This window comes from Panthera leo, chromosome D2, assembly GCF_018350215.1.
Source record: "Panthera leo isolate Ple1 chromosome D2, P.leo_Ple1_pat1.1, whole genome shotgun sequence".
NCBI lineage: Eukaryota > Metazoa > Chordata > Mammalia > Carnivora > Felidae > Panthera > Panthera leo.
The window spans coordinates 66,987,112-66,998,787 of NC_056689.1; the positions used below are offsets into that span (position 1 = coordinate 66,987,112).

General features: G+C 37.4%; 1 protein-coding gene across 10 annotated transcripts in view; it reads left to right on the plus strand.

Moving 5' to 3' along the window:
* Positions 1–9,638, plus strand: part of ADD3 (adducin 3) — a 123,226-nt gene extending 113,588 nt beyond the window's left edge. For 8 of the 10 annotated variants that reach the window (XM_042909172.1, XM_042909168.1, XM_042909167.1 and 5 more), the window contains 6 exons: positions 252–509; positions 1,793–1,912; positions 2,599–2,685; positions 4,974–5,097; positions 6,678–6,773; positions 7,406–9,638. In XM_042909172.1, coding sequence (XP_042765106.1) covers positions 252–509; positions 1,793–1,912; positions 2,599–2,685; positions 4,974–5,097; positions 6,678–6,773; positions 7,406–7,698 — 978 coding nt within the window. In that variant the 3' untranslated portion in view covers positions 7,699–9,638. The remainder of the gene's footprint in view (positions 1–251; positions 510–1,792; positions 1,913–2,598; positions 2,686–4,973; positions 5,098–6,677; positions 6,774–7,405) is intronic. The other 2 variants (XM_042909174.1, XM_042909173.1) reach the window with 1 other exon arrangement.
* Positions 9,639–11,676: the final 2,038 nt, after the last annotated feature.

Here is an 11,676-nt window from a genome sequence, read left to right on the forward strand (position 1 = left end):
ACCTTTGTCAGGAACAGTTGTGTGAGTGGAAATCACATTGTCAGCTGGAATCTGTTTTCACCAGATCTTGAAATTTGCTTAATTTCAACCCTAGTGTTATAAATGGAGGTTACGTGAGGTTTGACAGATATTTTCGTCTTTGTTTTTCAACAAAGGAGTCTTTCTGATCACTTGTTTAAAGAATTAAGAGTCCAAATGCTGTGTTTGGTGCATGTTTGATCATTTCAAATGTGGTTTTTTTGCTCCCTTAGGGGTATAGAACAGGCTATGCTTATAGGCATCCTCTCATTCGAGAGAAGCCTAGGCACAAGAGTGATGTGGAAATCCCAGCAACTGTGACCGCTTTTTCCTTTGAGGATGACACAGTGCCACTCTCTCCTCTCAAATACATGGCACAGAGACAGCAGCGTGAAAAAACAAGATGGCTGAACTCACCAAATACTTACATGAAAGTGAATGTGCCTGAGGAGTCTCGGAATGGGGAAACCAGTCCCAGGACCAAGATCACAGTATGTTGCTATTTTATGTGGTTTGCCTCTACTAAATATTTTGCCTAGTTACTTATATGAATTGAATGTTCTATGTTAAAAATGTTGGGAAAGCTGAATATAACAATACTAACCTGTCATTTATCAGGTATAAACTTTGTACAAGATACTTTGTTTTCTGTGACTTAAATGAATTATCTCATTTAATACTCTTAACATGGAGAGGATGTGGTTTTTCTCCCGTTTCATAGATGTGAAAACTGAGGCACAGAGGGATTAACTAATCATTTATGAATAGTAAAGGCAAGATTTGAATGCATACAGTGACTCTGGAGCCCAGTTCTTAATCCACTACTTGGTACTGCTTTGCAGTTTATATTGTACCAGTGAATCAGAACCATAAAAGTTATCGACACGTGATGGTTCCAGAGTTTCATGAATTACTGCACAGTTATGCTTAGGCAAAATCTTGAAGAGTGAGAAATGGATTGTCTTGTATTTTTCAACATTTTGCTTCAGATTTGGTTTAGTTTTAGAGTGCTGATCACCAAATATTCTGTAGATACTCAAAATCGGTTCATCTTCTCATATAAATCAGTAACATTCACTGTGGAAGTGCCTAGACATCAAAGTGTTTTTCCCTAGTTTATAAGATTTCTTATCTCCTAGTAAAAGAACATAATTAAACTCCTAAGTTTCCCAGAATTGATTTTATTGGTGGAGACTGATGGCCAGCCATGATTGATCTTGATGAATATTCGTCTTCTTTAAAGGATATAATAAGAGATAAAGGAGAAAAATTATATAAGGCTTTTCCATGCCTGTAGTTCTGTTATGGATTACTACCAGATTGCCCTCTGTGTAAAATGCTGGTCAGGGGATTGGCCTTTCCTGGCAGCCAAAAATAGAAAAATGAAGTCTGGAAAACTAAATCTGAAGAGATTCCTTGAGTCCTTTTTGGTGACTTAGCCATCATCAGCTGATGAAACTTCAGTGCAGGCAACAGCTCTAAACGTGAGTTAATAAGAGATCAGACTCTGATTAAGAGATTAAGAAAACTTAAATAGCCATCTAGGTGAGTATTCATGCAAATAGTAATCACATCTTTTAAGTGAGTGCTGATCATGAGCCTTTTTCTAACTAGTATGAGACATACAGTAATTGACCACTAAATACTGCTTAGTGAAATTCTTTAACATATTGGCAGTGTGTGCTCCCTCTCCTTGAGTCAATAAACAGTTACCAAAAACCTACCATATTTCCTTAACAGAAAGCCTCATTCTAGAAAATTTTTTATTTTTTAGTGGTTGAGAGCAGAGGACTCTTCTAAAGTTAGTAGTGGAACACCTATCAAAATTGAAGATCCAAATCAATTTGTTCCTTTAAACACAAACCCGAATGAGGTACTAGAAAAGAGAAATAAGGTAAGATGTAGTCATCTGTGGCCAAGGGAGTCATTTTTATACTGTTTTATGTGATTAAATCTGATTAATACCAAGCTTGGGGGGTATGAATACAGAAGAATTTGAAATGCAGTGTAATTTTTTTATGAGTGCATTTATTTTGAGAGAGGGAAAACGTGCATGTGCAAGTGAGGGAGAGGCAAAGAGGGGGGAGATAGAGAATCCCAAGCAGGCGCCACACTGTCAGCACAGAGCTCAACGTGGGGCTCAGTCTCATAAAACCGCAAGATCATGACCTGAGCTGAAATTAAGAGTCAGACGCTGAACCAGCTGAGCCACCAGACGCCCTGAAACTCAGTATAATGTTAGCCTGTATTGAACGCCTCCAGCTCTGTGCTAGTCACTGGCAAGCGGGCTCCATGGGGAAGAGGTAGTAAACATACTGCTGCTATATTAGTGAAAGTGAGCCCTAGTGTTAGTGGAAAAGGTAATTCTCCAACCACGTAAGACAATAGGAAATCATACATTAGGAAGAGTGGAGGAGATGAATGTGAGTTGTTGGGATGGTAGGAGAGGGCTTTGCGGAGGCAGGAAGAAAGAGGCTCTGGGTGGTCAAAGAGCAAGCCTGTGGGAAAAGAGAGTAAAAGAGTAAAAATCATCTGTCTGCATAGTTGCCCCCAAGAACTCGTTACTGTGTTTTGATTCAGATTCGAGAACAAAACCGGTATGACTTGAAAACAGCTGGACCACAGTCGCAGTTGCTTGCTGGAATTGTTGTGGACAAGCCCCCTTCTGTAAGTCCATGAAGCCACATGCTCTTGGGTTTTGATCTGCCACACTAATTTCTTTGCTTTTTAAATATGAGTATTTATTTTTACTAATGTTAATATAAGCACAAGTTAAAGAGTCAAGTAATTGCAACGCTTAAAATGTCACGTCAGCTCCCAATTTCCAGGGGCAAGGACTTTCTTCTAGCATTCACCTTCATGTTTCTGAAGAGCTTCTTTGTTCTGCTTTTTCTTCGCCTGTCAATTTTAGACCTCAACTGACTTTGAGTCTATGTCATCAACTCCCAAGAAGTACCATTATTTTGTAGATCCCTAAGAGAGAAAAAACCCTGACAATTATAATTGTAGGAAGCCATCAATTATTGGATGAGTTCAGATTTCAGAGATGAGAAAATGTTGGGGAAAGATTGTATTACAATTTCTTTGTTAAACCAGCTTTCGGTGTTTATATTATTAAATGTTTACTGCTCAGCCAGGTAGTATCCCATGATTACATTTCCTTTCTTATACCACTTTTCTCCCCCTAGAGTTAATAATTGCCTCCGTTTTTCATTGGCTTAGTGTTTTGGGTACATTGGCTTAAAAGTTTGGGAAGAACTATAAAGTCCTTCTTAATATTACTTTACAAAGGTTCAAGGGTAACAGCTAATCTCTCATTGCTCTGTCATTCCAGCCCAGATCTGGACTGGTGGCTTTCAGGCCAGCTGCACAGGCTCATCCTGGGGATTCCTCTGCCTCTTGCCTCTGTACTATCTCCTGTTTCCTGCCTTGAGTCTTCCAGTTTCTTGATTTCCCCCTCTATCATTGAGCATATCCTCTAATAGCTTTCTGAGAAAGGACACATAGGAGGTAACAGCCTGAAATCCTGTATTCTACCTTGAAATGTTTAAATAATAGACATAGATTTCTAGTTTAGAAATCATTTACCTCACAAATATGGAAAACATCACTCTGTTGTCCCCTGTTACTGATGAGAAGGAAGAGAGCACTGCGATTCATGTAACTTTGTATAGGGCTCTTTTTTATTCTTTTACACCTTTTCTGCATTCCTGCTGTTCTGAAATTTTATAATGCTGTGCTTTGTAGTAGGTTTCTTTTTTTTTAATTTTTTAAATTTTTATTTATTTTTTGAGAGAGAGAGACAGAGTGTAAGCAGGAGAGGGGCAGAGATAGAGGGAGACACAAAATCTGAAGCAGGCTTCAGGCTCTGAGCTGTCAGCACAGGGCTCGAACTCATGAACCGTGAGATCATGACTTGGGCTGAAGTCAGGCACTTAACCGACCTAGCCACCCAGGAGCCCCTGTAGTAGGTTTCTTTTAGTCTTTCTTTGTATTTCTCTGCATTTAGTAACCCTTTTCAATCTGCCAAGTCCTATTCTTCAGTTCTGGGCATTTTTTTTTAATTTTTATTTATTTATTTATTCATTCGTTCACTCATTCATTCATTTATTTTAGAGAGACAGAGGGAGCAGGGGAGGGGCAGAGAGAGAATCCCAAGCAAGCTTCTCACTGTCAGCCCCGACTGGGGCTTGAACTCACAGACCATGAGATCATGACCTGAGCCGAAACCAAGAGTCGGACGCTTAACCGACTAAGCCACCCACATGCCCCTCTGGGCATTTTTTAAATGTATTTCTTCAATAATTTTTTCCCTCCCAATTTCTTTTTCTGTCAGGGTATGCTGTTTCTCACTTTCCGTTTCTTTGTCTTTTTATCCTACTTTCTGGGAGATTTGTTCGACTTTATTTTCTAATGCTTCTATTTACTTTTCTATTTTGATATATTTTTAAAAATTGTTTAAGACTTCTTATTCCCTGAATGTTTGTTTTTTAAATAACATCCTAGTCTTTCATGGATACAGTATTTTCTCTTATTGCTCTGAGGGAATCGATTTTAAATTTTCTTCAGCTGCATTTATTGTCCTTGTTTCTTCTGAGTTCTCTCTTGTTCTGGTCTCTCACTTCCATGGTGGAAGCTTTCCTCAGGTAATACCTGGTAGTCTGTTTATATTTAAGAATGGGACACTGAAAAGTCAGGCCGATGCTCCGGGTGTGGGCAGAGCTTGGCATTCGGTGAGCTTCACTGTAGGCTGATGGGTTGGTTGTCTCTCTGGGGAGTCCCCACATGTCAATATCTGTAGTTCTTTTATCTGAGGCCGTTTAATTTATCTGGAGAATTCTTCAGTCTCCAGCCTGTCTCCCACTATCATCCTGGGAGCCCTCAGCTCTGTTTTGTGCCCTCTTAACCAGTTCTGAAGAATAAGCTTCCGATCTGTCGATGTTTTTCTTTGCAAGACCATGCAGTTTGAAGATGACGATCAGGCCCCACCAGCTCCTCCCAACCCCTTCAGTCATCTCACAGAAGGCGAGCTGGAAGAGTATAAGAAGACAATCGAGCGTAAACAGCAAGGCCTGGAAGGTTCGTTCATTTTTAGATTAAGCCTGATAACCATGCTACCAACGGCAGAACACCTTGAGTTGGATGACAGAAGGCAGTCAGTGTTGTTGTTTTTTTAAAATGTTCCTTTGACAATCGATGGTCCCCTGTCATCTCTCCCAGACCTTGCTGAGTGTAGGTGGAGCTAAAATGCGAAGAGCCACTGTAGTTCACGTTTGTCACCATGCAGAGAAAAGTGTTTCTCAGAAAGCAATCTGATCACTAGCAAAAACTTCCATAGTAAAATGAAATCCACAGATAAGTAAAGTATTACTTTACTAAAATAAATGCAGATACAGTAATAGATTTAAACATGACAGAGTACGTATATTATGTGGCTTTTATACTTTTTGGGTGCCGCAAGGTGCCAGTATATAATCTTGAGATCAAAATACAAAGAAAACTGCCAGAATTTTGATGTGACTTTCTTTAATTAAGTACATGGGCACTGTAGTGAGGTTGAGTTTTTCTGACTTCAGAACCCTAAGTAAGGATTCTGTTTAAAAATTGTTAATGAAACCCCAGCTAATTAAATACTAACTCCCTTTTTCTCAAGAATAAGAAATTCTTTATAGCAGGGGTTCTTGATTTTGCATCTTTGGATAAGCTCCAGACAGTTCATGAACCATCTGAAAAATGAGTGCTTAATTTTGTATGATACACATTTGGGGAAAGAGGGCATTCAGGGTAAGGGACAAGAAATCTGTGACCCCAGGGTAAGAGCCTCTGCTTTAGAGCATCTACAACATACAGTTGAAATGTTTTCCCAAAGCAGAACAGAACCAGTGGTTAAAAATGTTTGTCCACATTAGCTATCATGTGGAAAGAATTGACATCTGGATCATCCCGGGAACAGTTTTTATCAGTGTGTTAGTGCCTTTGTCACAAAAGGGAGTCATCCTGACGACATTAAATATTCTCAGTGATATTATTTATTGGATTTGTTTATTCTAACCTAAGGTTAGAGACTTTCTCTATTTTTCTATTTTGTAAAATGTCCCTCTTTAATCTCTTATTTTTTGAAAGCCTAAAGATGCCAGGTAACAAATATTGCACTCTAGAACCATCAGCTTCTATTTTTTTTTTTTTTTTATAAATAGTTTCTTCCACATTCATTATGGCTTTCTGAATTAGCTCACTAATACTGCTCTGACAGAAATCACTAATTGGATATTGTTTGAAAATTTGGAGGCATTCTGCCTCGTGAACGCAGCATCATTGGTGAGGCGTCCTAATTCTTTTCACCCGGCTGCTCAATATATTTTGGTTTTCTAACACTCTAGCAAAAGCTAAATGCTTACGTATTATTTGCCTGGGCTGTCCGTAGCCATGCTTCCTTACCAAGCACGTATGTAAAGTTACTGTTAGCAGAGTCAGAAGTGTTCGCACATTCACCTCCTCTTAATGCGCAGTTATCGATCCGTGGGGTAGCCGTTAGTATACTTAGCTCACTGCTGAAGAGTTTATCATGTGTCTGCAGGCGTTTGACGTATGCACTAACCTTCCCGAAACCTTATGCTTCTTTGTTTTGCATGGCTTTTAACTAAACTCTCGTCCAACAGATGCTGAGCAGGAATTACTCTCAGATGACGCTTCATCTGTTTCACAAATTCAGTCTCAAACTCAGTCACCGCAAAATATCCCTGAAAAATTAGAAGGTATTCACTGTAACTTCCCATAGCGTTCACTGAGTTAGTCTTAAGAGTTTGTCCTCTGTCGTTTGTCTTCACGTAAGGAAATTGAACACCCGATTGCAATGAGTTTGCCATGGATTTTACCTAAAGCTCCCAATAATTTTATATATTTTTTCACCAAGTGGTGTGCTAGTGTTGTTCAGTGTTTGTGTTGACTTACCTTAATCTGGATTTTGGCAACTGGTAGTTCTTAAGAATTTGTGAAATTAAAAGTGGTGTGTCCTACATCTTCCAATCAGGAGCATGAAATCTTTCCAGTTTTGATTGCCAAATTCAAGAAAAATACATGTTGTCTTCCTTGTTTATACTGACTTGATTTACAATGCAACTGTCAGATCATCAAACCAGACTTATCTAGCCTTCATGCTTTGGTCTAACAGCTTTGACCCCTTCCCCTTTATACTAGTTAAGAAAATCTAGCTTCATGCTAGTAGATCCATAGTATGTTAAGGTAATGATTTGTCTTTACTGAAACTTAAGTAATGCCTTAGTACGTTGCTACATAAATCAGTTCAGTTTTGTAAAATAAAGCCAAGGTGTTAACTATGTAAAATAACCAAAAACAACAACAACAACCCAACCCTCCCCTTTTGTAGAAAACCATGAGCTATTTTCCAAGAGCTTCATCTCCATGGAGGTGCCCGTCATGGTGGTGAATGGCAAGGATGATATGCATGATGTTGAAGATGAGCTTGCGAAGCGAGTGAGTAGATTAACCACGAGCACGACCATAGAGAACATCGAGATTACCATTAAGTCTCCAGAAAAAATTGAAGAAGTCCTGTCACCTGAAGGCTCCCCTTCAAAATCGCCATCCAAGAAAAAGAAGAAATTCCGTACTCCTTCTTTTCTGAAAAAGAACAAAAAAAAGGAGAAAGTTGAAGCCTAACTTAACTCTTTTTATAATTATTATTATTACAATGTGACATTGCACATTTAAATACCACACTTAAGTTGATGATTAATATGCAGTGGTAGAGAAGACTGGGGGTATGTAGCAAACTGGACTTTAAGAACTGGAAAGGGATTTTACTAAAAGAAAAACATATTATGAAAAGAACTTCAAATTCATCTCTCATTTTGTATGTCCAAAAAAGGTTTTGAATTTTTGAATAATTGCTAGTTTTAGTTAGCTCTGCCCTCATGAAGTATTACTATAATTCACCACAAACAGATATCTGTCTGAATTACTTCAGGCCTTCTCCATAATATCTGTTGGAAACGAAATACCAGTGCACAAGTGAGAGAGTTTTTATTTCTCAACACCTGCTTCACTGGGTAATCAGATTATAATTTTTTACCACGATTATTGACTGTACCTTTTGGGTTCCCATTGTTTCAGTGGGCATTAACAGAACGCTTTAAAAGCTTCTAAGAATCTATAGCATTAGTATACACTGGCACAGAATTTTTTTAAAAAAAAATTTAAGAAAAGATTCATCTGGAATTTTATTCATAGTATAAAACTTCCTCACCTGAAGTAACTTTCTTTGCCAAAAAAGAGAAATCATTTTAGTAAACTATAATTTTTGAAAACTTCCTTTTTTATTGGTTGAGAAAGCCCCTTATTTTTCAACAAAGGGGATTTTGTACACGTACATGGGTTATTTAGTTTAACTCTGGCAAAAACGATTTTTGTATGTTGAGATGTTTGTATACCATTCAATATAAAAGCATCATAAGCATATTAGCCAATCATATAACAGTAGAGCATATTTGAAGCTGCTTGGTACTAAGTATGCTTAAATCTAATTCAAGAATCCAGGCACTTGGTATCTAAAGGAGATTAAAGCATTTCAAGGTATAACTAGATTCACATTTGAACCTTATAATGTATTTTTCTCTTAGTATTGCTAATGAATGAAGATGGTCTCATGAGGGAAACAAATGAAAAGGAAGAGAGAAAGTGAAAAATGAAGGGAACAAAAGCGGTGTCATGCCAAGAATTCTAGTTTGATGAAGACCCATAGTCACGATAGGATTTGAAGCATAGGTTTATTTGGAACATGTCCCAGATTTCTAAAATTCTGCTTCTCTGCCAAAATCATCGTATTTCTTGGTTTCCTTTTAACTTCTGTCTCTTTAGAAGCAGCACTAGAAGAAATCAGTGGGTCTAATCCCCCAACGAGAAAACCTACCACTTCTTGATTTTTACAAAATTTTCTCACCTTATTTCAGTTAACTTTCTTTCTAATGTAAATACAAATTTAAACCTAGACCTAATATAGTTTTCTCCCCTTCACCGAAGTGATGTCACAAATCAATGTAAAATCGATGATCCGAAATGGTCAGTGGGTGAAAATAATCCAAAGTGTTTCTGGAGGATGAGTTGGCGTGTCAAAATCACATTACACATTACAGTGCGTTCTGGAGCTGGTTCTGTTTGGCTGTATGTGTACGATGATGCAAAGCTGAAACGGAGCCTGGAAATTTCATTCTGGATCTCACTAACTACTGGAATCAGTGTTTTAATCTCTTAGCAGAAACTTTCAGTTGCTTACTTCTGTATTTGAGGATTTTTTTTTTATGTTCTACATCATTTATGTTGTATTACAACGTATGTAGAAACAGTAACCTGTGAACTATGCTTTTCCATAACTTTTTAAATATATATATATCTTAAATGAATGCAATGTGCATAAATATTTTTTAAACGCAACAGTGAACTATTTGCACCTTTTGCTAATGCCTCTATTTACTTGCTTTGGCATAAAGAATGAGCCAATGAACCTCTGTGTCCTGTGGAAAATGTATAAATGTTATCTGATATTGCTCTTAGATGTAATGCTAATTAATGTTAAATCACAAATAAACAGTATTTTAAATAGATGGATTTGGCATCGTGACCTTTCAGTTCAGGGGTGGTTGCTTAGCTTGAATTCCTTTGTGGAATGTGGAATTTTTTTTTTACTATGGTGAGATTTTGAGTAGGACTGTTGCTTCTGAATAAGTGATGTCCTGGTAAATTTATTTTCAAATTAGTTAAAATTCACTATCTAAAAATGCTTCTTATGTCAGCTCTCATGTTAGAAGAAATGTTCCCCAAGTGACCTATATTTTGTCTCAATAGTGTAAGGCGACCTTAACTGTGTCTCTGGGATCTAAAGACCTTTCTTTGAAGGACTTAGGTCTGATTCTGTCTCAGTTCTCCTGTTCAGATTTGTGGACATAGAATAGAAAATGTTGCAGAACATATGCTGAGTTTATACATTACCCTTCTCTTTGCCTTTTATTTATGCAACAATGTGACAGTAAAAAAAAAAAAAAAAAAAAAAACCCGAAAAACAGAAAATAGGTTATAATTCCAGCACATTAACATTCAAAATAAAATAAAGCTATTCCCTTCCAGCTCTTGATGATCTGTAGATAGATGGGTCTCCTATATATTGGTTATCACGGTGTGAATGTGGGTTTTTTCCTACTTAGTATAATTCATCCTAGAAGATTTTCAAACCCGGTCCTTCACATGAACGACTTGTGATTTTTTTTCCACTTTGTCCTAAAAATAGAGTGCAAGAAGGGAAATCATGTTAATTGAGGGTTCTGGTTAATTGAAGTTTTTACTATAATTACCCATTATAAAAATGAAGGGTTTGGGCAGAGAAGAATAGATTCATAGTCTTGGGCATATTTAATTATTACCTTGGCTTGTAAATAACCCTGTGGTGAAAAATTGCTGCTTTAGAAAGATACACATTTCAAAATTCCCTTCCATAAAGCAACAAAGACAATTAACTCTAGTTACATTTGAGAATTGATTTAGGATGAGAGGTGTGCTGCCTGTGCCTTGTCCTCTAGTGCTTAGTATTTTCATTCAGCATGGAGTAAATGCGAAGGTAAAAAGCGCATAAAGGCAAGCTGGTTATTTTTTAAACTCAAGGGTGATACATACGCATCCAGTTGCTATCTTGACCAAACCAAGATTTTTAAAAGAACAATCTTCTTTTTGGCCACTAGAGGGTGTAATAGACCTAACAATCCACTATGTTTCTAGTCCTTTGAGTTTTAACTTCCTTCGCTTTAGTCTGTAGGCACCATGTTGGTTGTGAAATACCCAGAACTTAGAAGAGGAGACGTTTCCTTTGTTGCTTATCATTCTCCTCACTAGACTATTCTCAACGTTTTGTCATAGCAAGTCCCATTTCACCAATAAAAACACCACCAGCAAGGACTCTAATGCCTGTGGTGAACACGATGAAACAATTTTTGAAGTGATGTCTAAGAAACCATGGTAGAAAATTACTCTTCATGCCCGTGAGTGGAGATAAAATGCTTCCTTCAATAATTGGCATGTTTTGACTGGGGAGGTAATTGATAACATCTCTCTTTTTTAATGCCTTCTGTTATCAAAAATTATGCTAAATGCTTTTTGTGTACTATCTAATTTGGCTTTCCCAACATCCCAACCAAGTAGATGTTATTTTCATTTTGTAGATAATGAGACTAAGGCTTACAGAAAATGAAAAGGAGGTGCTAGCATTTATTTCACCCATAAAAATTCAGATTTCTAAAATTAGTGACAGATGTGTGCCAGACCCGATGTGGCTCCAGGGTACATTTTTTGTGAGGTTTTTTTAGTTGGGATTGTAAGTCCGTCCATTGTGAATTCATGTTTTGATAGAAGGTGGGGTATAGATTTGGGGTAAAATGTTAACTTTTGATTTGGGAGACTTTTCTTTTTTTTCAACAAATCACCCCAAGAATGAAGAAATTGATGAATACCAGCAAAGCAGGAATGGCCTATGGTGATATTATCCTGTAGGTTAAGAACCAGCCCTTAAACCTTCACCATGACTCCTGGAAGACGAGGTATCTCTATATCTTTGATTAAGATACAAGAGGCTTTATTTATTTTCCTTTTTGATTT